Source organism: Coloeus monedula (assembly GCF_965178545.1).
Source record: "Coloeus monedula genome assembly, chromosome: 12".
NCBI lineage: Eukaryota > Metazoa > Chordata > Aves > Passeriformes > Corvidae > Coloeus > Coloeus monedula.
In genome coordinates, this window is record NC_138792.1 from 4456811 (window position 1) to 4480489 (window position 23679).

General features: G+C 49.6%; 2 protein-coding genes across 5 annotated transcripts in view; one reads left to right on the forward strand and one right to left on the reverse strand.

Moving 5' to 3' along the window:
• Positions 1-4871: 4871 nt before the first annotated feature.
• Positions 4872-18772, reverse strand: NONO (non-POU domain containing octamer binding). 4 transcript variants are annotated; one of them, XM_082289143.1, is made up of 11 exons: positions 18641-18772; positions 18338-18461; positions 15496-15689; positions 14205-14506; positions 12068-12163; positions 10983-11179; positions 10067-10151; positions 8901-9003; positions 7519-7561; positions 7109-7218; positions 4872-5909 (listed from the first exon to the last, which is right to left on the reverse strand). In XM_082289143.1, the coding sequence occupies exons 2-11, from the start codon at positions 18450-18452 to the stop codon at positions 5772-5774; spliced, it is 1383 nt and encodes a 460-aa protein (XP_082145269.1). In that variant the 5' UTR covers positions 18453-18461; positions 18641-18772; the 3' UTR covers positions 4872-5771. The 4 variants fall into 4 exon arrangements, with proteins under 4 accessions (XP_082145269.1, XP_082145268.1, XP_082145267.1 ...); XM_082289142.1 differs by having other exon boundaries at positions 15496-15716; XM_082289141.1 differs by having other exon boundaries at positions 18293-18461.
• A 1291-nt stretch (positions 18773-20063) lies between these two features.
• ZMYM3 (zinc finger MYM-type containing 3) overlaps positions 20064-23679 on the forward strand; it is a 32464-nt gene continuing 28848 nt past the window's right edge. Inside the window, exon 1 of the mRNA XM_082289257.1 lies at positions 20064-20108. The gene's annotated coding sequence lies outside the window, so the exon portion shown is untranslated. The remainder of the gene's footprint in view (positions 20109-23679) is intronic.

Sequence of the window (23679 nt, forward strand, 5' to 3'; positions counted from 1 at the left end):
ATACATTAAGCATGCAAGTATTCAGTGAGTTCCTCCTGCAAAACCCACCTGATGCTTTCATGTTATCTTAGGACAAACTATATTGCCCAGCAGAGATTGTGGAAAGGGAGAGGGAAGGACACACACACAGACTCACACCTGACTATCCTCCCTTGTCATCACACCAGGGATGAAAATTGTTCCCTGGAAGATCATTGTCATCACAGAAGAATACAAAATGTTACTCGGGTCCCCTGTACGCACAAGGGGTTTACTCAGACTCCCTGCTCCCCCTTCTGGGACCCAAGAGTTTTCTTCTACAAACAGGAAACCCTCCTGAGATCAAAGGTTTTACTTAGTTCCTATAAGCATCTAAATCAAATATTTTCTTTGTGCTGTTCCTGTTTGCAGGGACAGCTGTTTCCTGGGTGCTGCCCTGACTTCCAGGAGCACACAGCATCTGGGAACCATTTCTGTTCAGGAACCAGGGTCAATATAAGTCCTTGGCACTATCAGACAGTACAAAGAACAAGTCCTGCAGGCAGAAGATGCCCAGGGAGTCTGCTCAGGAGGTGAGCCCACAGGGTCTGCCATGGCTGATGCAACCCTAATCCTGTCCTATGATGTTTGTTTAACCTACATAATCCCTCTACAAAGCCTGAAGAATTTTCTATCATCCCAAGGGCATGTCCAGGGTTCAGAGTTAGGACGAACTGTTGCCAGATTTCTGGAGTTTATCAGGGAGATGACTCCAGATTATTTCACACGGTACTGCTACTTCACCTCCAGCTCAGTTCTGCCACCCCCACCTTGAGATGCCCCAGCCAGCAGCAACATCTGGCTTTCCCTTGTCAGCTCCTTAGCAAGGAGCCAGCCCTGCTGCAGGGGAGGATGTCTATCACTGTCACACCTCTTTATACCTGGGTCACCTGTGTACAAATGTACATCCACCCAAAAGTTGGGAGGGAAACAGGAGGGCACTGGGGAACTTGTCACACCAGCATGAGCCATGTGGCTTCAAAGCACTGTACTGCCTCAGGACACAACTGACCCAACAGTCCCAAAGGTGGGTAAAAAAATGCTGCTGGCATCCAGAGCCTCTGCTTAGGTGAGAAAGACCACTGGGGACCCAAGACGCTGGGCAGAGGCCTGTGACAGGAGAATTTGCCGTCCTGGGGGCTCAGCAGAGCTATAGTGTTTCAGACCTCCCTGTTCTTTCCACGAGCTGTCAGCAAGGCTGCAGCTGTCACTGTCCCCGTGCCAGTGAGAATATGGAGCTCAGGTTACTCTGCACACCTCAGAGGAAACGCTGAGAGGATGATGTGGCTGGCACACATCGCAGAGATAAACAGCAGGTATCCAGGGGGGGACTGTGGCTGAGGCAACTCTGTACTCTGCACCTGAGAAAGGAACTGAGCTCCCAGCTGCCAATTAAAAATAGAGCCTGTTTGCTTTATGCACACTTAATTTCATATACAACAGAACGAGAAAGGAAGTAGAAAAAACAGAATAAATGATTCTCAAACCTAGCTTAATGTGTTTGCCCTTGAACAATCAGGGTCAGTGTAAAACAGCCCTGCAAGGTCCTGGGGAGAACATGCTGGATACCTCCAGGGAAACAAACCCAGCTCATCCCTGACCCTTCAGCCATTCAGGATGCCCTGTGGAGCTGGGGTAGCAGCAAGGCACTGCATTTCTAAAGCACAGAGTAATTCCTCCATACAAAAGGCTGGTTAGGTGAAGGGAAATCCCTGACAAACACAGTAATGATATGTATGCAGCAGGCAGGATGTTTTATTTATTTGGGAAATAAAATCTTTCTCAGCAGAACATGTGCTAAGCAATTCTACAGCAGTTCTGCCTGGCCACTACTCAGATAACACTGCTAAGGAGTTACATAGCACCTGTCCAAGGGGCCTGAACTGCTTGTACTCAACAGTTCAGAGAACAGGTTTGAAAAAGACCAGAAAAATACCAGAAACTGGAGTATGGGCAATCTTCATCCCTCCAGTCAAGACCATTGTTCTTCTGCAGCTTGGGTTATTACAGGACTATTGCTGCAACACTTCAGTCTCATTGAACAATTACAACTTCAAACTGGAACCAGCTACCCCAGCTGACAACGATTTTCTCCCTGTAGTTCAGACAGTGTCTTGCTCCAGAGATAATTCAGTTTCCTTGGAGCTGAGCTGCTCCTTCAGGAGTTCATTCACTCTGAAAGCACATGCAATATTCCTCATCAAAAAGTGCACTTTAGTTCTCAGTTGGAACCAGTCTGAAGAGAAGAGTTCAGACTACTTCTAAGACTTAGTTGTGTGTCACTAGCTGGCATCCTGAACCAAAATCTGCTGGCTGAAATACCCTGAACTGGCACTGGTGTGGGGTTTTAGCAGCTCTCTCTTCGAGGGTTCTGTTGCCTTAAAGCAAGGTCACTCTGAGCTCAGTTAGAGCAGAGTGACCAAACTGTAGGGAGGGAAAGTGCCCCAAAACCAGCATTGTGCCCAGCTGAGCTCCTTGCTTTCTTACTCTGCTTTTGCTTATGTCTGGCACTAGGTACCCAAGTCACAACCAAGAGAAGAGAGAACGATGGCTCCTTACAGCAAGGCCATAGAAAATCACATCTTCCTTCTTTATGCCCCCAAAGGTAGCTCACTCACTGGACAAGTAGTTTAGTGCATGCCATCACTTGCAGCTTTCTACGATAAATTACAGCTGCTTGTGAGAGGCACTGTGCCAGGAAAACAAAATGAAATGTTTGTCTACTGCTTTGATATGACAAAATTATCTACATACCAGCTGGATTTTTCAGATTTATCTTTGAATCTTCCAAATGCAGTTGCTATTGTTAAAGAGGAAGCTGCATAAAGCACAAGTTATAACTTCTGAAGTCCACAAATGATGGGGGTTTAAGGCTAAGAGCAAAGTGGTAAATTGCTCATCAGTCCTTGGTGTGATATGAACTGATACTGGAGAACTGCATCTTAAACCAGCTGATCAAATATGACAGCAAAAGGCAAGGGTTTCTCTTCAGTAGAGTCGAAATATTTCATCAGTCTGCAATTACATAACAGCCAGCACTCTGGAAAGGGATGCAGAGGGAAGCATTCCCTTCTGCACAGTGGCTGAATCTCAGCACATCACCACAGTCCTGTGAACAGCCCAGCCTCAGGAGCTGCACTCACCACCTGGAACAGGCAGTGCACATACCAACACCAAACCCCAAAGTGCTTCAGCAGAGCAAGGAATTGCTCAGCTGTAAATGCTTCTGCTCTACAGTCAGTCTGTCCTTGACACATGCCTCTGAAAATCTCAGTAAAGGTTTGCTTTACAATTTCCTTACCCAGTTGCAGGTTTTCAGCCTCCTCCTTTAAAGCAAATTAAGAATAGTTACCTCTAGCATTCACACCAGAATTTAGTTTTCTTCCTTTGCTGCCACTGGCTCTTTAATTTAGATATTTAAAATCTTGTTAGATGGGCTTTGAGCAGTGCTAAATTCCTCCTTCCCCATGATTTCACACACCCTTTTCTCCCAGGAAAAGGCAGTAACCAGACCCATCCTTAGCTTATGCTTGCTCAGGATTGAGGCAGCAGCAGGGTGATGGTGAACATCTGAGCTCTGCTGTTTCCCTAGGACAGCAATTCCTCCTTGGACTGCTCACTAACACACAAGCCAGCTGAGCAACACACAGGTGAAGGAGGTAATACACCTGGGTGCAACTTCATGGTTTCTTCTCCTGGTATTTCACACTTCAGAATTAAACAATGTACTTACCCAACAGCTGTGGCACTACTGAGTATCTGCCAGCCTCATTCCAGACACAAGTGGCAAGAAGAGATCCATCCTCTCCAAAGGGCAACAGAAAAGCTGATCAGCAATCTCACTTATTTGAGATTTTGCAATAGCGAGCTGTCCTAGCAAATGAGCCAGGTGAAAACCACCACCAATCTCTTCATAGCTCACAGTCAAGCTGATAACCACCACTAGATACTGTATCACCTCAGCAAACCAGCTGCAGATGCTTTCAAATGTGGAGAACAAATTAAGAAAGAGCATTGGCTGCAGCCTCTCTTCCATACATCTTATCATCCAATTCCAGGTTAATTAAAAGCCATCCAAAGACAGGGTAAACTCCAGAAGTGATTATCTCATCTTCCCCTACTTAAAGAGTACCTACAGAACTAAACCCCAATTTAAGGTTCTTGCTTTGGTAACATTAGGCATCGCAAAATGTTTTCATCTTCCCTATGAATTCACAATTCTTCAAGGCACCTCCTTATGCTTTTAGGCTGTAACACTTTCTCCTCCCTCCCTTTCCCACCTAAATTTATTTCTAAGTGTCCCCCTTTGCGGTCTCAACTCTAGAGACTCAGTGTGAGAACACAAGTCACAGAAGGCTCCTGTCCCTACAGACTCCTTTATGTATTACACCAGATAAAGCATTCCTGTTGCCATCAATGGTCACCAGTGAGCCCTCTCCTTCCTATCCCAGCACAGGAGTTCTGGGAACATCCCAGCCAGAGGCATCAGCAGCACAGAGCAGAGACAGACAACTCTGTACTCTGCACCTGAGACAGGAACTGAGCTCCAGGCTCCCAGCAACACACGGACAAGTTTTGCACCTCGCCTCTCTGCATCCACAACAGACACGTCCCAGGTGTGTCAGCAGCTCCTTTTCTATATTCTAACCTGATGAAGCTGAAGGTCGCATTCCAACACACAAATAAAACTCATTCTGTGAGAAGGAAAACTGTTAGAAAATTCTCAGGGGTTGAACACCCTCTTTACAGAGCTATGCAAGAACAACTTTCATGCCATAACCTGAAGCTTCATTAAATTCAATCCACATGTAGACATTTGTACTAAAGAAACAGAAGAGACAAAACACCAGATAAAAAAGGCTTAAAATCCACTTTAATAATGCATTCCTGTAACATTCCTCAGACAAACTCAAACTTTTTAGTGGGACAATTACAGTTTGTGTTCAAACAGTTTACACTAAATGAAAAATCTTGTAGTACTTCTACACAAAAGACAGGCAAGGTTAGGATTATACAAACATTTGTTTCAGTTAAATCTTCAGCATGAGATACAGTATCTTTATCCAATAGATTGTACTTTACTACCAGTAAAAATAAAAGAGATACAACACGTTATCAAAAAAATCCATCCGAACAAGAACCTCCCAGCCATACAGGCTGCACGACTGTCAACTACTTCAAAGAAACAAATGGTCCAGGTAAAAAGAGTAGCTAACAAGTTAGGAGGAAAAAATAATAATAAAAAAAAAGAATAAGAAACAAACAGAATCTCCCCCAATTCACTACATGACGGATCATTTGGAGCTATATAAATTTACAAAATCATGGGAGCTGCAAAGTACCCAAACGCTGCCCTAGCTCTCCAGAGACTTCCCTATGCTCTTAAGCAAGGTACACTACACTAAAAAAATGCCAAGACATACTGAAATTTTATCTAATTTAGTCTCATGATTTCAGCTACAAATAGGAAACCTGGAATAGTCAAGGCATTAGGGTCCTTGCAAGATTTTACCGTTACTGAACCACGGCAGCCTCCCAGAATCCATTTTTCACTTTGAAATTAGGAATGCACCACATGTAATTTTCTAAAACCTTTACCAGTCAGACTGCACTCCCCTTGTCCTAGAGTGGCTTTACCAAAACAGGCCCTAATTAACTATCTTTAAAATGTCCCCCCTCCCCCCCCAAGTTGAACCCTGTGTGGCCTGCCAAAATTTCTTTCTTTGGGGCATACAGGGGATAGCTTAATCCTGTTAGTATCTGCGACGCTTGTTAGGGCCAAAATCCCCCCCTGGATTTCCTCTGTTGAAGGCAGGCGGGTTCCCTCCCATCGCTCCAAGGCCTTCCATGGCTCCACCCTGGCCGAAGCGGTCTGGAGGTGGTGGTGGAGTCTTGGAATGAGGACAAATGCAGAAGGCACAGGGAGAAAAACAAGGAAGAACAAAGGGCAGTTAAAAGCCATTTGAGTTGATTCAAATTCTACCAGGATTCCACAATTCCAGCTGACCTCACTGCAAGCCTTCACCCCACCAAAAACATCCCCACAGTCCCAAACGTGGACTGACAGGACCATTGCAAACAAAGTCCCTTTCCCCACACAACCTGCAGTCAGACATACTGGGACAGTGTGCACCACCTCACAGACTAGGGCCCTGCTGAGCAGCAGGTGAGCCATCTGAACTCCCTTTTCCACTCCTGGCTTCATCTTCCCCCTTAATTTCTATGTGTAGTGCACATTCCCTTAACATCAGCTGCTTTGCTGTCCCTACCACTTAGGTACAGAAGCTTTTAGACAAATAAAACTGTTCTTTATGACAAAAAAAAATCTGCATCATAGCAGTCATGAGACAGAGCAAGAAGTCTTGAGTAGGAAGGTTTGCAGGAAAACTGTTTATTAGACCAGATCATAAAAAACACTGAAGGAAGATGAACTTTAAGGACAAAATTTACTATGACTGCTGCTCTTTGCTGCTGACTACAAGTGCTGTCACTGTGGGAGGACCAATCCTCTGTATGACAGAGGAATGACAGATGCCACAAAAGCCACAGTCTATTGCAAAGCCCTGCAGTAAACTTCAAAACTAAATCAAAAATAAAAATTTTAAAAAGTTAAATAAATAAGCATAACCTCCGTTTATTCTTTGTCTTGACCTCCTAAGCAAATTAGCTGAACTCATTCTAGCCTATGAGCACAGGAGAGAACTGTTTTCAGAACTGGTGATGAACAGAACACTCCTGAAAGCTTGGCTTTATGCCTGCAAAAATCTACTCACAAAAACCTCAATTTAACAAAGTGCTTCCCATTAGGTCATTTAAAAATAACCATATATTATTGCTAAGATCTTTCTAACAAGCATTTTAGCACTAGCTGTCTTGGAAGTAAATTAAGCAGTTACTAGACTTGGCTCAATCTCCTGAAAATTATCAGCTAGTAATAAGGCAAGATTAATCACTAAAGATTTCAGCAGGAGTGAAGCAACAGGTTTGGGTAGATAAAGAAGCTTCAACTTCACCAGCTAGTGCTTAATACTGGAAACAACATAATCTGCATTTGAAAGGTGTGCACAAAAAGCAGATGGAGATACATTACCATTCCCATGGCTCCATCAGGGATCATAGCTCCAGGACCAGCAGCAGGAGGTGCAGGAGCTGGGACATTGGTACCACCCATAGCTCCTCTATTGTTCATGCCAATGGTACCTGGAAAAGAAAAGTGAGGAATAGTCCTGGCACACACACACAGTGACTGGGGTCTGCCCCATGCAGGGACAGAGTCCCAGTCTTTATTAACCAGCTTTGCACTATGAGGTCAAGACAAACTGATCCTGCTTTACAGCATGTTATGTTTCCTGTCACATGAATACTTCCTCTTACTAGCCTGGGAGATTAGTTTGACTGAGTTTCTAAATAAGAAGCCAATAAAATGAGATCACTGAAAAAAAAAGTGCAGATTTTGTAAGAGAGGAAATGAACATGCACAGGAACAAAGAATACTCTTACCTCCCATACCCATCTGTCCCATTCGCATGTCTGGTGGCTCCCTCTGGAAAGACAGACACTCATTTCAACTGATAATCAGGCTTTAAAAAAAAGGCAATTATACAAATTCAATGAGTTCTGAGGATTTACTACTGAACAATGTGTAGAAAGTAATTCCCAGGATAAATCTCAAAGACAGGAGCGACCTTCACATGATAGCTGCTGAATGAACAGGTCTTATTTAAAATACCTCATTCTAAAAGATTGTTTTTCAGAACTATAATAAAACATCCAGCAGCAAAGCTGCACATGCAGACTTTACCAAAGATACCTTTATGGAAAGAAGTGCTGAGCAGTAGTGACACATTAGATAGAATTAGTTTTGCTACTCCCTCAGCATAGCTAAGAAGCTTTTCCTGTTGAAAGAAATGCAAGCTTACATAAAGACATGGTACTGGGTCACTTGCATTAAAATATCATTTAGTGAGTTCAATTTCTCTTTTATTAACCAAGCATCAGGAACACCTATCACAGATCTCTCTCACTGCAAAACCAGGAGCACCTCCTCAGCTCACTGAGGGCACTACTTTTTTCACAGTGGTAACTGAAGACAGATTTCACTTCATCTGTAGTCTCAGTGCCATTATTTATCATACAAAGGCAGTATTATTTAGAGGAATCAGGATTTCTGCTACACAAGGAGAATATTCCCACACTTGGCTCAGCCATGCTTTTGGCCCTTTTGGTTTGACATATATTTAGCTATTTTGCCTAGGGGCCAGGTTTTCACTAGTAAGCACTAAACACTTGCCCCCCTCAACTGCATCAATGCCATTACACCACCTGAACAGCCCCACAGCTGCCTCCACAATAGAAGGTGGCTGGGACTGGAAACAGATTGCAAGGCATTTCTCTATAGAACCAGAGATATTGTTATTAAAAGGCAGGTTACACTACAAAAAAAAATACTTGACCAACTGACTTTTAAGTACAAGCATACACCGTGCCTGCAGCAATGCCTCAAGTTGGGGTAATTTTATCATGACTAAGACAGACTGCAGGCTAGGGATATAGCCAGTCATATAATCACAACAGGGTTCTGCTGCAGTGCTTCAGGACAGTGTGTGTGTTGCTGTCAGAATAAAACTAGTCAGCATACATTTTCCTGTACAGCAAGACAGCTACAGAGAGTCCTACCTGAAGAGCAGTGGAACAGAACCCGGGGATTTATAGTTTCCAGGCTAAACTGTATTAAGATTGGAGGGAGTCAATAATTTAGGGTAGAATGCACTACTCATGTACAGTCCTCCAACCAAGTTAAAAATCCACAGACAGCTGTGCTGTGGAAGGGAAAAATCTACTGTAAGTGTACAGATGTAATGGAAATGTAGAAGCACTCGTACCGCATCAGCAAAATTCCCTTTAAAGCCTTCCTGCTGGCGTCTCATCATCTCCTCTTGCTGCCTTCTCATTTCCTCTTCACGGCGCCTGCGTTCCTCCTCTTGCCTGTAAAAAAAGGTCCAAGGATAATCAGCACAACATACACCAACCACCTGCATCACTGTGTTGCAGTGCTGCCTCATGGATCTTGATTGGAAACTTTACACTTCAAACTTTCAGTTTTGAGGAGCTCATTGTAGAAAAAAAAAAAAACACGAGACACTTGTGTGCATGTGTCTCATGAGGAGCAGCTGAGGGAGCTGGAGGGGCTCAGCCTGGAGAAAAGGAGGCTCTAGGGGGACCTTATCACTCTCTACAACGCCTGAAAGGAGGGTGGAGCCAGGTGGGAATCAGTCTCTTCTCCCAGGTAACAAGTGACAGGATGAGAGGAAATGGCCTCAAGTTGCACCAGGCAAAGTTTAGATTTGCTATCAGGGAAAATTTCTTCACCAAAAGGGTTACAAAGCATTGGCACAGGCTGCCCAGAAAGTGGTGGAGTCACCATCCCTGGAAGGATTTAAAGGATGTGTAGATGTGGTGCTTAGGGACACGGTGGGCTTGGCAGTGCTAGATCTACAGCTGGACTCACTGATCTTAGAAGTATTTTCCAACCTAAATGATTCTATGTACACAGCAGCTCCCAAATGCATGCTGACTACATGCAATATCAAGCTTCAAGCCTGACAGCTCTCAAGCCCCTTCTATTACACAAATAGTCTGGTAATCCTCCTGGAGCTTCTCAAAATTACCCCAAGACCAGGAACTGGTACAATGGAGAGAAAAATCTCTGAGACTAAGTTACCCCTCAAATGAAAATAGAGATGATGGAATGGGATTTCCCAATCTGCAGCGCTGAAGCCACTAACTCACAGCAGAGATTTTGATTTTTCTATCTGCCTCATTAAAGGAGCTTAAATGAGAGACAAAACTGTGAAGAAGCAAATACTAATCAATGGAAGAAACTCCTAACTCTTCCATCTTAAACCAGCTGTGCCCTATGAACAAGAAGGCCCAAAGTAACAGCCACACTTTAGGTAATAATTAAATTGTCACAATGAACAATTAGGTGCAGTGAAGAGGTGTTTTATTCCACTATGGATTCACAGCATTTCACAACCTGCCCCCTTACCTGAGTTCTAACTGTTTACGTTTTTGTACTTCTTGGTTATGCAATTCCTCCATTCTCCTCAGCTCCTCCTGGCGTCTCATTAAATCTGTGTAAGACAACAGCAAAAAACACAATCAAACTCGTCTCCCATGCCACTGCCTATGAATTCCTGAATGAGAACCTTAACACACAAGAGAAGAAGGCTGGAATAGTGAAAATAGTGGGGGGAAAAAACCAACACAAAACTCAAAAAAAACCCCTTCACCAATACAGTAACATCTCTCCATGTTAGGTCCAACAGGATTCAGTGCCAGGTCCTGCTCCTGGGTCACAACAAGCCCCTGCAGCTCCAGCCTGGGGCAGAGGGGCTGGAAAGTGTCCAGTGGGAAAGGCCCTGGGGGTGCTGGTCAACAGCAGCTGAACATGAGCCAGGTGTGCCCAGGTGGGCAAGAGGCCAGTGGCACCTGGCCTGTCCCAGCCATGGTGTGACCAGCAGCACCAGGACAGTGACCGTCCCCCTGACTGGGTACTGGTGAGGCCACTCCTCAAATCCTGTGTCCAGCTCTGGGCCACTCACAACAAGAAAGACATCGAGGGGCTGGAAAATGTCCAGAGAAGGGAATGGAGCTGGGGAAGAGTCTGGAGCATGTCTGATGGGGAGCAGCTGAGGAGCTGGGGGGGCTCAGCCTGGAGAAAAGGAGGCTCAAGGAGACTTTATTGCTCTCCAAGTACCTTAAAAGAGGTTAATGGTTGGACTTACTGATCTTTTCCACCTAAATGATTCTATGATTCCATTCATTTGCTGCTACCATGCTTGATTACAAGACAAGCAGCCACGATGGCTCACCTTCAGTGGTCTCTAGCCAGTCTACTGAGCCACCCACTCCTGGATGGTGCAGGGCCCTGTTCCCATCCGGTATTTATCTCTGACTGGTACCTTGCCGCATGAGCATCACTTGGTGCTCATGGCGAGCTGCTTCCATTTCCATTTCCAGCTTCTCTCGAGCTTCCTTGATGTTGCGATCTACTTGTTCCTGCTGCTGCTTCTCCATCTCTATCAAAGCCTTCCAACGCATGGCATATTCATATTCAAAGCTGCCAGGCTGCGCAAACCGAGGAGGCTGCTCACGCTCCCTGTCAAACAATGAAGAGCTAGTGAATGCTTCAGGAGAGCAAGGAGGAACCAAGAAAACTCCATTTGTGTGTCAAATGCAATAGCAGGCCCTTTTAACAGTTAGCTGTGCCTGAGACATCAGTTTGTCTGCTCCTCAGGAATCATCTCATTCCTGCATGGAAGCTGTCCTCCTCCATAACAAGCAATGACACTGCTTTCATAAGACACCAAGAGATTCTGGGTAAGGAGATTCAGAAATACCCTTGAAAGCAACAGCCTTTGCTCTTGCTGCACATCTTATGGACAGATGCACTCCAGAAACAAACAATGCCCAAATGTGCATGTTATTTTCACGCTGCACCTGTAGCACAGGACTATTCTTAATTCAGTCACCCACATCCTGAAGCTCTCACCTTCCTTACTTGAAAAATTCATGAGCTCACATGGTTTGCTAATGCCAACTGCTCAGATCACAGGATTCCCACTTACACTGGGAAGCCTTCTAAAACTCTGGTCTTATATCTGGATAGCTCTACAACCTCCTAATGCTAGTCACATAATTCCTTAAGTTTCTATTGTGGGTTCAAGTGTTTCCTACATAGACTTTCTGTAATACTTCCCAGGGAATCTCATATCATCTGTGTTATCTCAAATTGACCTTATTTTTTATTCCAAGAACTGAAATGGACTATACAAAATATGTGAAGGCTACCAGTCTTATCCAGGAGTGTGGATTCAAAATGACTGTTTTCTTTCAGCCAATCATGGCAAGAGAACAGTGAATGGAATTCTCCTTCCAAAGTCAGGCCACATTTACTGAGAAAAGGATGACCTGATGAGCCACCCTTCTAAGACTGAGGCACTAGCCCACAGGCACTCTCATCTCCTGTTGCATGCCAGGCACATACTTGTGATATTGCTGGTTTTTGATGACTAGCTTCTCTGGTAGACCCTCCTCATCATCATACTGATCCATGGGCTCCACAGTGACAGGCCGAGGGAATCTGTAAAGAAAAGGTGAGGTGCTCTCAAGAAAATTCAAGAACATGCTTGCAGTTGTGGAAAGCATGTGTATTAAGTCTGAACTTACACTGCTTTTAGCACTGCTCAAAGAAACTCAGAGCAGCTGCGGATCTCAACCAACGTGAAACCAGAAATCACTTTGAACACTCTTTTTTTCTAGAATAGGAGTGGAACTGTTGATCAAAATCTATGTTTAATCTAAACCAAAATTGTACTGAATTGCAGCTACTGGTTCAAATTAACAGCTTAACTGGAATCTGACATGCTCCAGTAGGATCTACCCAGCACGAAGTCTTGTCTCTAGAGTGGCACAAGTCCATCTGTGCCTTTTTAAGGCCATCTAAAGCAGAGTCACTACACCACTCCTCACTGGAGGCTGCAGGCTGTACCATCCAGTCATACTCTCCTGGTGAGGCCACCATGTGCTACTGTTGCTTGGCAACTGTGCTCTAGGAAGGTCCACTGGGCCCCTGTCTGAATTTCCAGCCCCCAGGGAATCCACTGGTGCAGTTCACAACAGACACTGCAGATGTGTCCTTCTGTCTTCCTGGTTTCTGCTTGCAGAAGAAAGTATTGACCTGGTCTCTGAATCAGCTCTCCACCACAGCACTGACACTGCTCATCCCCAGCACAAAGCAGCACTCCAGCTTCCCGTGAGCTCCTCAGTCCCATGTGCCAGGACTGGGGAAATGAAGAGATGATCCTGTTGTGCCAAGTGGCAATGGGTACCCAGGCTCCAGCAGCAAGGCAGGATATGGAAAGCTAAAATCCCTTTTCTCAGCTGAAGATCCACAATACAGCTTTTTGCTTTGATGTGACATATTCCATTATTAATAATCTTATTTTCTAACATGAACCAATTCAAATGGTTTATCTAACTTTCCTGTCTTGAACTAGGACAAACCAGAACAAGTTTAATCAAAACCAAACCATAACTAGAAAGGAACAACAGACTTATTTGTGGTCCTAGGTACCAGAACCTAATGTACTGACAGCTATAGAGATTGAATGTTAACCTAAGTTATACATTGCTAGTGATTAGTTTTGCATGATCACTTCTAAAAATCTGTTTTCATGGTTCTTTCAGGTACAGACTTCTGAATCAGCAAAAGCTCTCTAGCAGTAATCCTCCTGTAAAGCACTACCCACTATGCTGGTAACCTCAAGGAGTCACAGGGAGAAAAACAGGTGTTAAAAAAGAAATAAGCAAAACCTGCTTTTTGAAACTGAATGTGCTTGTGTACAGCTGTGCCATTACATATCCACAGGAGGTGTGAAGCACAAAACTTAAAAAATTACTTTAAAAATGAGCAATATAGCCCCATTTCAGGAAGTGTTCTAGTCACAAATTCTAGAAGCATAATACAAAATATACAGTAATTTTTTTTCCAAGAGATCAGAAATGGCTCCCTCTTAACAGAGCAACAAACTGCTCCGTGGAATGCAACTGGAATTGGGTATTTGCTTGAGCAAGTTCACATAATTATGAAAGAACATGCTTTTCTGCCTTATTACATTGAAGCACAGGGGAAACAGTTTATAATGCTGAAAACTCTAAACAATCCAATCTATCTGAGCAGCCTCTCCAACAGATCCCATGCCCACAGTGGCATTCCACCCCAGCAACGCATGCTGCCAAGCAGAATCCCATCCCAAGACTCTCCCCTTTAGTGACCCACAGTGTACAATTAAAACACTTGAGCTTCGTTTCAAAACAAGTTATATGGATGGCCTCTGAAACAGGTCCTGCTCTTAAAGGCTGCTTTAATTGACCTAAAGTTGTTTTATGGAGAAAGAGTTTATTTGGAAGTTTTATGCACTTACCCCACTAGCAGCTTCCCAGAAGAAAGTTTTCAGACCTGAGCTTCAGCACAGACTGTCTCTTGTTGGAACAAAGCTAAATAAAGTTCTCCCCAGGCCAATCCCGTACCACCTCATGCCCCATCTGTCCCACTGTGGTGTTAAGAACCAGCCACCCAACCTGCACATGCCAGCAGAGCACCTCTCCCCATCTGCACTTACGTAGTTAGCAGGAAAGACCCATCACTACATCTATCCAGCGCTTTCCTAGCGGCAGGCTTCCCTGAGAACTCCACAATGCCTTTCCCAGAGGATCGTCCTCTGTCATCCACAATAACCACAGCCCTTTCCACCTGGCCAAACACTGAGAAGGCTTCCTCCAGGAGCTCGTTGGACACAAACTGAGGCAGGTTCCTGACTGTCAGTGAGGCGCTGTGGCAGGCAAAGCGCACTCGGAGCTGCTTCCCACGGAGAGGCATGTTGTCCAGTTCCACCTTGGCAATCTCTGCCAGAGTGCGAGTTTCCTGCAGATAAAAACAACCACCATTAAAACTCCCAGTGAGGTACGGAATTAAACACAAGCTTATTTCTCCGTAACATGTACTTCTGAGAGAAATAAATGATTCTCCCACAGCTTGGTAAGAAGTGTGCCAAAAAACCACAGCTATTCCTTATCATCAGTGACTGAACAGGCAGAGCTTGGGGGTGGGGAGGGTGAGAAATATGTAACAAATGCGTAAGTTTAGTCCAACAGCCAGTATGAACAAGGCAAACAAATTGTCATTATCACACATAATTATATTAAGGCTACAAAGCACCTTTTTTTAAAAATTAAATACATTTAAAAAATAATCAAGATTCAATGATTAACCAAGTCTGATAAGGAAATGCTGATGGTATGACAACCTATGAAAGACCTTCTATGCCATTTTCACACCTTTCCACTCATTTAAGTCACTACCAAGCAGTTGCACTACGTGAAAACAGCCCAGACATGGGCGTGGGAACCTCATCCGCTCACCTTGGGGCTCTCAGAAAGGTGGTGCATGACCCACAGAAATCTGAGAACCACTCTATGGTGGTAGCTACCTCCCTTCCACACACACTTCAACGTGACCATCTGAAGATCCCCTACCTCAAGAGCATTATTCACTCCAGGAATACTGCATGACAAACTACGCCCATAGGAATTCTGTACTCCAGAAATGGAGAAGTTCACTTTGTCTATAATAGCATTATATTCCTGTGGGGTTTTTTCTGCTTTCTACCAGCTGATTTCAGAATAAATTCATCAGATCTCTCATAACTCCAGCCACAAGCTGCCTAAATTCACATTTCTTTTCATAACAAGCTCTAGACAAACCATTTGGAAGCTAATCCCATATTCCAGTTACTAAGATTATCAGCAGGTTTAATCAGCAAGACATCTGAACACCTACTACTTTCAATTAGCAGTACTGCTCCAGTGTGAGCCATCACCACAAAAACTCCCCAAAGGTGCCAAGTCACTCACCAGCCTGATAAAACCAAAGCCTTTGTCCTTGTGTATGAAGACTTCCCCTGCCTTGCCATACTTCTCAAACAACTTTCTCATCTCTTCCTCTGTAATATCTGGGGGCAGATTCCCCACAAAGAGGCGGCTTCTTTGGGTGAAGGTCTTTTCACCGGGTTTCCGGAAATTCTTCAGGTCAATAGTCAGGCCTTCATCTGAGGGGAATAAGGTACACAGCTGCTCTACAGTTGGGGGGATAAATTTTATTAGGTTTCATCACAGTGACCACAGAGACACAGGATAATACAGGTAACACCACCCGTTCACCTTGGTTTTAAACCTCTCCAGCCATCTCTCCAGCCACAAGGGGGATTTATTTCAGAATGGCCCCACAGTTTTTTTTTTAAAGAAAACTGAACCTCATTGCTCATTAATACCAGCAAATGACAGTTTAGAACGGGAGAAAACAACACACTGCAGCTTGAAATAACATGAGATATTTCACTCAAACTTTCTGAGAACTGGTCAGGATAACCGGCCCAGAAAAAAATCAACTGTAGTAACAATACAGGATGTTGCTATTACAACACAAAGAATTACAGAAAAGCCATAGTTTAGCCAGAAAACAGATTTTTGCTCAAAAATACTCCAAAACAACTCCAGGTATCTAGAAAAATATGAAAATAAGAGGAAGTTTTGTTCAGACAGATAACATTTCAGATAGCTGTCATTCTATGACATGGGTTTCAGGGTATGGAGTTCTAAGCTGAAGAGAAGGCTGGAATAGTGAAAATAGTGGGGGAAAAAACCAACCCAAAACTCAAAAAAAACCCCCTACCCCAAAAACCAGCCATATAGGTGAAACCTCATAAAAATTACAAGATCAATTACAAAAAAAAAAAAAAGTCTATTCAGTAAATTATCCTAGAAGAGATTTATGAAGTTGGAAAAGCCCAAGGTTAAAATGTTTTCTGAGATATCCAACAGCAATAAACACAAACAGTAACATTCTCAAATCCCCACATGCATATACAATCTTTAACCCTTAATTCAGCAAGAGTCCAGCATGATCCTGAAAGCTCTGTTATGTGCCAGACACAGGGGTGGATTTAGCATCACTTTATCTTCCTGTGCCCCGTTTTTCTTAAACACACATGGAACTTCACCACACAGGACTATAGGGCACAGAAAGCAACTCCTCTGCTTTGCAGAGGACACAAGTCATGGTCACACATATGAAATAAACTGTGAACATAAATGGCTTGATTCCAGCTACAGAGCAGGACACTGAATGAGAAAGACTGTCTATGCAAAGACAATGCATGCAAGACTCTGCAAGGACAACCCCTTTATAAGAGTAAGCACAGCTCCATAGCTAACACTAAATAACCAGACTCAGAGAAGAGAAGAGTACCTAGAGAAGAGTAGTGAGAGTAAGTTATCTACTTCACACAGCAAAAGGAGCAGGAGTGAAATGTTTTGCCTTGTTCACAGCATTACCGTATTTGGGGATCAATTGCAAGGCCTGTGGATACAACAGGAGGTACTTGAATAGAGTTACACTCAGTGGTACGCAGAGTACCACTGTTCTGCCTCAGGAGATCCATGCAAAGGAGTGAGACACAGTCACTCACGACAAGCTGATCCCTGTGGGAATTCCCCAGTACAGCTGTACTGTTATTGTTTTCAACCTGACTGGAAACGACTGCTCTGCCACCCTTGTCTGTTATTGTCTGGGAACTGATAAAGAGCCTGTTCAACTCGACCACCTAATAAAAACATCCAGGACATTTACCAGCCCAGTATCTTTGACACAAAAAAAACCCACTCGGAGGAATCACACAAAGTGCATAGGTGACTTCCATATGTTTTTGTTCTGAACGGCCAAAGTATCCAAACTTAAAAAAAGAATCCACATCTAATAAAACTAAAGCACTTTTTCCCTCCCAAAAATGCTAACGGCGGTGAGACATCGCCGTACTTCTAAACTATCAAGTTAGATCAGTTCGGGCCCCTGAAGCTATTAACGTGTCCCGTCCCAGCTCACAAGCACCCGCTTTGGAGCGCCAGTCCACACAGACCAGGAAAACCCGGAAACCCGCTGAGGCAGAACGGCTTTAATCAACGTCAACTGGCGCTTGAATACTAAGTAAAGCCGGGTTTCTCCTGGTTCCTCATTAATAAAAAATTGAGTCTTAGGAGTGCCTGCACATCGCTGTAATAACGTTCTCACTACAACAATCTTTACCGACAGCAAACTTACTTCTCTAGTAATCTAGTAACTGCTCTTAAGCTTAAGTTTCCAGTTTCCTAAGGAAACCTGCATTGAGAAGCCATCTGTTATGCCCGAAGAAAAAACAGGAACCCGACAATGAAAGACAGACCTTGTTATATTCGCAGCGCTTACAGACACACTGTCAAAAACGCAATGACTTCCAAATTGTAAGTAGTCTTTTCCTAAGATTTTGAGACAAGGAACCTCTATATCACTGCCCAGGTTTTGGAAACTCAAGAAACTTATGAACGCAAAAAACGCAACGAACAAACGCCACGGGAGCCGCGTGTACCTTCCAGCGGACTGAGCAAAACCAAAAGAAAACCCTCAAGTACAACCCAGGCGCAATTAAAACCGTGGTTTCCAACAGGGGGAAGAAGCTGATATAGGAGGAGATGCTGCAGCCTGCTTGAGGACCTAAGGATTTATTGTTTAAACTCGGAAAACCGGGTTCCTTTTGTTCCTGCCGAGACCTGTTGCACCCCGAGGGCCGCAGCTACCCCGAGGTTTCCCGCTGCACCGAAGCGGTCGCTCAGCGCCTACCCAGAGCGGGGCCGGGCGGGCCCCCACGACGGGCCCGGGACTCACTCTGGCTGTTGGCCTGCTGCCCGTTCGCGGGGATGGACGGCGGCGGGTGCTGCTGGTGCTGCTTGCGCGGAGCGTGGTTCTGCTTCTCCATGTTGAACCCCTTGTTGCCCTGCATCTTCCCCACCTAAAAGCAACACGCGCACGGTCGGGAAGCGGCCCGGAGCTCGGTCCCGGGTAGCTCCCGCCGGCCCCGCGTGCAGGGGCGGGGCGGGCCGCGCAGGCCGCGCCGGGCCCCAGCACGGCCCCAGCGGCGATGGAGCGGAGCGGGGCCGAGCCACGACCCTGCCGCCCCCACGGCCTCACCTGGCGGCAACACCGGACCGGGACACGGACACCGGGACAGGCACCGGCCCCGGACACAGACACCGGGACGGAGACGGGCACCGGGACCGCGGCGGCCCTGAGAGGAGAGCGCGCGGCCGGAACTCGCGCACCCTAACACGGTGCCCCTCTCCCTGAGCGCCTATTGGCCGCTCGGCGCCCGCCGCCGCTCCGCTAACTGGGCAAGCCCGCCGTCACTCACAGGGGCCGCCGTGGCGGGGCGGGACTAGCCGGCCGTGCACAGATCCGATTGGCCAACAGAGGGGCTGCGCGCGCTGCCAATCACGGCGGCGGGCACCAAGCTTGGGTGAGAGGCGAGTGGGGGACAAAGGGAGAGCCGCGAGCCGCCCCGCGCGCGCCGCGCAGGCGTGCTGCGGGCGCGCGGGGGCCGCGCGCTTTTAAAGGGCCAGCGGCGGCGCCGAGCGCGTGCCGCCCCGCCGCGCCCCGCGACGTGCGCCCGGGATGGCACCGGGGCAGTCCCGGCGGTGGGTTCTCCACCCCGGCCAGTGAGCACCGCGGCCTGGGCAGCGCTGGGGGCGCCGGTGTGTGCCGCTTTGATCTCCTCCAGGTGTCCTCCAGCCCTGTGCCCGCTCCTTGCCCCGTCCAGCCGCGGGCTCCCCCTCGTCCTCTGGACCCCGCTGCGGACGAGAAGGCGGCTCGGCAGAAAGGTCCCGCCCTGCCCCTGGGAACACACCGGGCGCTCTGGAAGCGCGGCCGTATCCTGCCCCGGGCAGGTTTCGCTTCACCGATTTGCAATGAACCCTCCCGCTTCCCGCCGCCTCACCGGTGCAGGTGCCGCGGCCCCGCGGCCAGCGCGCTCCCCGGGTGCGGGAGCCCCGGGAGGCTCACAGCCCGCGCGGAGCGCCCGCTTTCCCGCAGCTCCGCGGCCCGCTCCCGGCTGTGCCCCCGGGTTCCAGCCCACGCTCAGCCCCGGCACCCCTGTGTGCCCGCAGGCTCGGAAGCCGCCGGTTCCCGGGGGCGGGAGCGATGGAAGAGCCCCCCAGTGGAGCGGGGCGGCCAAGAGCTGGATGCTGCCCCGCTGAGATGGAGGGGGCCCGGGTCCTGCCGGCCCGGGAGCCGCCGGGGATGGGGGTCCAAGCCTGGTGGGGCGGAGCAGCGCCGGGGGCACGGATGGAGGCGGGAAGGGGTAGGGGTGCCGCGGGCGGCAAGGCCGGGTGGGCGCTGTCGTGGCTGGCGAAGGGCACCCCGGGCTATGTGCAGCGCTGCGGGAGCGCAGCCCGGGGCACCGGACGGGGATCCCGGGTGAAAGCGGCGCCGGGAGTGGGGGCCGCCGGCCCAGGCGGTCCCTCCCGGGGGCGGTGCCGCGTCCCGGGCCCCCGCAGAAGCCCCGCCCGGCCGCGCTGTCACTCACCGCCCCGGGGAGACGCTCCAGCTTCGGGGAGGCGGTGGCGGCGCCCGGGCTCGTCCGGGTGGGTCCCCCCGCGTGCAGGTAGAGGTCGTGGCGGCGCGGCCGGGCCGGGCCCCCCAGGACGGCAGCGAGGCCGGGGCCGGGAGAGGCGGCAGCGAGAGGGTTAAAGGGGGGGCGGGGAGCGGGGTGGCGAGCCCATTCCGTGCGATCCGCTCCGTGCTTTGCGGGTGGCCGCGCGGGCACCGGCGGGAACCGGGGCGCCCCGTTCCGGCCCCCGCCCCCCGCCATGCTCCCCCCCCGCACCTCGCCGTGCCCCGCCAGACCGCGGCCGCCGCCCGCCCCCGGCTCCGTGCTGCCCGCCCTCCTGGACCCGCTCCGCCAAGCGGATCCGCCCCAGGTTTTCCAGCCGCCCGACGCGGTCCGGGCTGTCGCGCCGATCCCGCGCTCGAGGCTCCGCTCCGCGTTTCTGCGGCAGCCGCCCGTGAGCGAGTCTCGCGAGCCCAGGCCCCACTGCGGCCAATGGAAGCGCGTCCCTCGCTCCGCGCAGCCAATAAGGAGCCGCCGCCGCCCCCCCGTCGGGTTGCAGCGCGGTGAGGGCTCCGAGCGGCGCCTCCATTTAAAGGGGCCGCGACCCGAATCCGGGTTCTGGGTAGAGCGGGCGGCGCAGCACCGGGAGAGCCAGGTACAAGCGGCGGCGGCCGCGGGCGCGCCCCGGCGGCGTCCCGGGAAGCGCGGATGAGGCCGCGGGGCGGTCGCGGGGCCCCGCGAGGAGGGGGCGGGGCGGGCGCGTGCGGCGCGGGTACCGGGGGTGGGGGGAGGGTGAGCCCCCCGGGGAGTGGGGTGGGGTGGGGGGTGCGCGCGCCTTGCTGGAGGGGGCGTGGCCGGCGCCCCACGAGGGGGCGTGGCCGGTGCCGCTCGCCCCCTCCCCGTGGCGGCCGCTTGGGGGCGCCCTGCGGCGGGTCCCGGCTGGGCGGGGGTGGGGGGGGAGCCCTGTGCGACCCTCGCCTCTTGGGAGCGGGGTGTGGGCTACGGGTCCCCCCGGCATGGATGGGGAGTCCCAGCCTGACCCCCTACCCCGGTGCAGCTCCAGTCCAGTGGAGACTCCAATGCGACCTTCGCTCCGGTGCGGGGGAGGCGGTGGTCTCTGGACTCGTCCAGGTATGGCTGGGGATCGCACTTGCCTGGTCCCCATCCCCGCCTCTGTCCTATGGAGACCCCCATGCGGCCCTCGCTCTGGAGGGGGGTGGTCTCTGGAGTCATCCGGGATGGATGGGGAGCCCCCATCTGACCCCCATCCCCGACCCGGTACAGAGTGCACCCCGTGCCCCCTGCAGTGGGGGGGATGGCCCGTGCGACCCTCGCCCCTTTTGGGGAGCGGTCTGGGCTCTGGGTCCCCCCACTGTGGCTGGGGAGCCCACCAGCCTGACCCCCATTCCCACCCCGCTCCCATAGAGACCCCAGTGAGACCCTTGTCCCCGTTGCGGGAGGTGGTCTCTGGGTTCCCCTGCGATGGATGGGGAGCCCCAGCCTGGCCCCTCTCCCGGGTGTGGGTTGGCATAGGAAGGCACCGTGGGCAGCCCTTGTGGGGGGCGGTGGCTGGATGTGCCTCCCAGCCACATCAGTGCCTGGGCACAGGCTGGGCCCAGGGTTCGTGGCTCCTGGGAGCCCCTGGAGCGCCCAGCCCAGCGGGGCCTGTCCTTGCTGCGGGGCCGTGCTGAGCAGTGGCAGCAAACAGCCCTGGCACCCTCTGCCCCAAAGCTCTGCCCTGGCACATGCCCAGGCTTGGCTCTCCCTGTGTCCCCAGGGGCTCGGCCTTTATGGTATTGTCACCACGTGCAGGGGCAAAGTCTGTGGGGCTCAGCAGCTGCTGCTCTGTGATCTGGCCAGTCCTTCTGACAGCCTTCCCCCTGTGTGGGGGGGGGGTCTGGAGCCTCCTCAGGGCCTGGTGGGTGTATGTATCCCTGGACACCATGTGCTGCTCTTGAGGATCTGGCCCCATGAGAGAAAGGTGCAGCCCCATGGGGCTGAAGCTGCCTTGGGCTGCTGCGGGAGGCCCCACTCTGTGGAAGCCTCCCCATGTGGGCAGTGTAGCTGTGGCCAACAAGGTGTCCTGGGGAGCACCAAGTACCTCCTGTGTGGTTTGTAGAGGTGGAAGCAGGCCTGGCGAGGCAGGGAGCTGGCTGTGGTGTGTGCCTGGCATGGGAAAAGGCCCTGGCAGTCAGATATGCTTGTGTGGGCAGAGGCAGCACTGGATGTGGTCTGTGTCAGGTGATGGTGGAGGATAGGATTTTTGACTGAGTGCTGAGGGATGGTTCCTGGAGTCTCTTTTGATGAGGATGAGAGCTGCTTCATTTGTGCTCTCCTCTTCTCCTGCTGTGCTTCCAGCTATGGCTTTTGTTTTAGGCTATAACTTCTTTCCCTTTCATTGCAGCTGCAATCCCCAAGAAAACTTTTAATCTGCATTTTCTTACCTAACCCTGCCTATCCTGGGATCAAAGCTGGTGATAAGAGCATAGCCCTGTTGTTATTGTGAGCTCAGCCTTATTAAAGTAATATCCACAGTGTACAGAGCTGTAACAACTAACCTGAACCTCACAGCTCTGTGGTGCATATTTGCACAACCTCTTTTCTCTCTGCACCTGCTCACATCCCTCTCTCTGTGAGTGCCTTTTCTTTGGAGGATGACAGTAACAACAGATTCTTCCACATCTTTGGCAGCCAGAGCAAGGGCCCAGGCCGAGCCCATGGCCTCACTTCGGGAGCAAAGCCCCTTGTGTGATATCTTTATGGATGTCTTGTGGTCACTGATGCTGGGGTGTACAACTCTGATGGACACAGACGGAAGCCTTGGTGCAGGAGGGTTATGGTGAAAGCAATCCAATGGAAGTATGGAATAGGCTGCAGCTGTGACAATGCATTTGTTAGCTTAGCAAAGGCAGCACCAGCAGGGTTTCATTGGATTTGTGTTTTAGTCTCAGTATCGTGTTTTGTTAACTTCTTCCTCTGCTGATGGTACACATCAGGAAATGGCAGTGTTTGAAACCATCCTCACCAGTCCTGCTGGTCGTGGGCTCTGGTGGTGTCTCCTGGCCACTTGCTTTGAGTGTGCTCTGCTGGCCCAGCCCTGGGCAGCCCAAAGGGAAAGGAGTTGCTCTCTAGACGGGGTGAGATACTGCTCTGTTCAACACAGCATTACCCAGGGCCAGTTTGAACAGCTGCACGTGAGGTGAGGTCTCCCAGCGCTGAGATCCCTTCCCAGCACTTTGGTGGCAGGCACCTTGCAGAGGGATCTGGGACTGTCAGTGAGGCAGAGGAGACAACTCACATTGTGTTTCCAGTATTTTGGCTCTGCAAGGCCTCTTAAGGAAAATGAGATGTTTTGCCCTCAAAGATACATCCTCTCAGAGACTCTGCCCTTTTGTCTTCTCTCTCTTCGCTGTGCAGTACGGTTTATTCACAGAACCACAGACAGATTTGGGTTGTACGGGACCTCTAGAAGTTTCTGGTCCAACTGACCTCCTGCTTGCAGCAGAGCTGACTTGAGGCCTTGTTCAGGGCTTTGTCCAGTTGGGTTTTGAGGACCTCCAGGGAGTCCGTGGCCTGTTCCCAGACTGCAGCACTCCTCTGGAGAGTCACCTGCTGTCCATGCAGC

What these genes read in the sequence shown, in the direction of transcription:
- NONO (XM_082289140.1), bottom strand. Translation starts at nt 18,452, where the DNA reads ATGCAGGGCAACAAGGGGTTCAACATGGAGAAGCAGAACCACGCTCCG. An exon ending in GCTTTGGTTTTATCAGGCTG is followed by an intron (nt 14,507 to 15,495) that starts GTGAGTGACTTG and finishes TTTTATCTGCAG; the next exon opens with GAAACTCGCACTCTGGCAGA. An exon ending in CTGATGGAGCCATGGGAATG is followed by an intron (nt 5,910 to 7,108) that starts GTAATGTATCTC and finishes CCTCATTCCAAG; the next exon opens with ACTCCACCACCACCTCCAGA.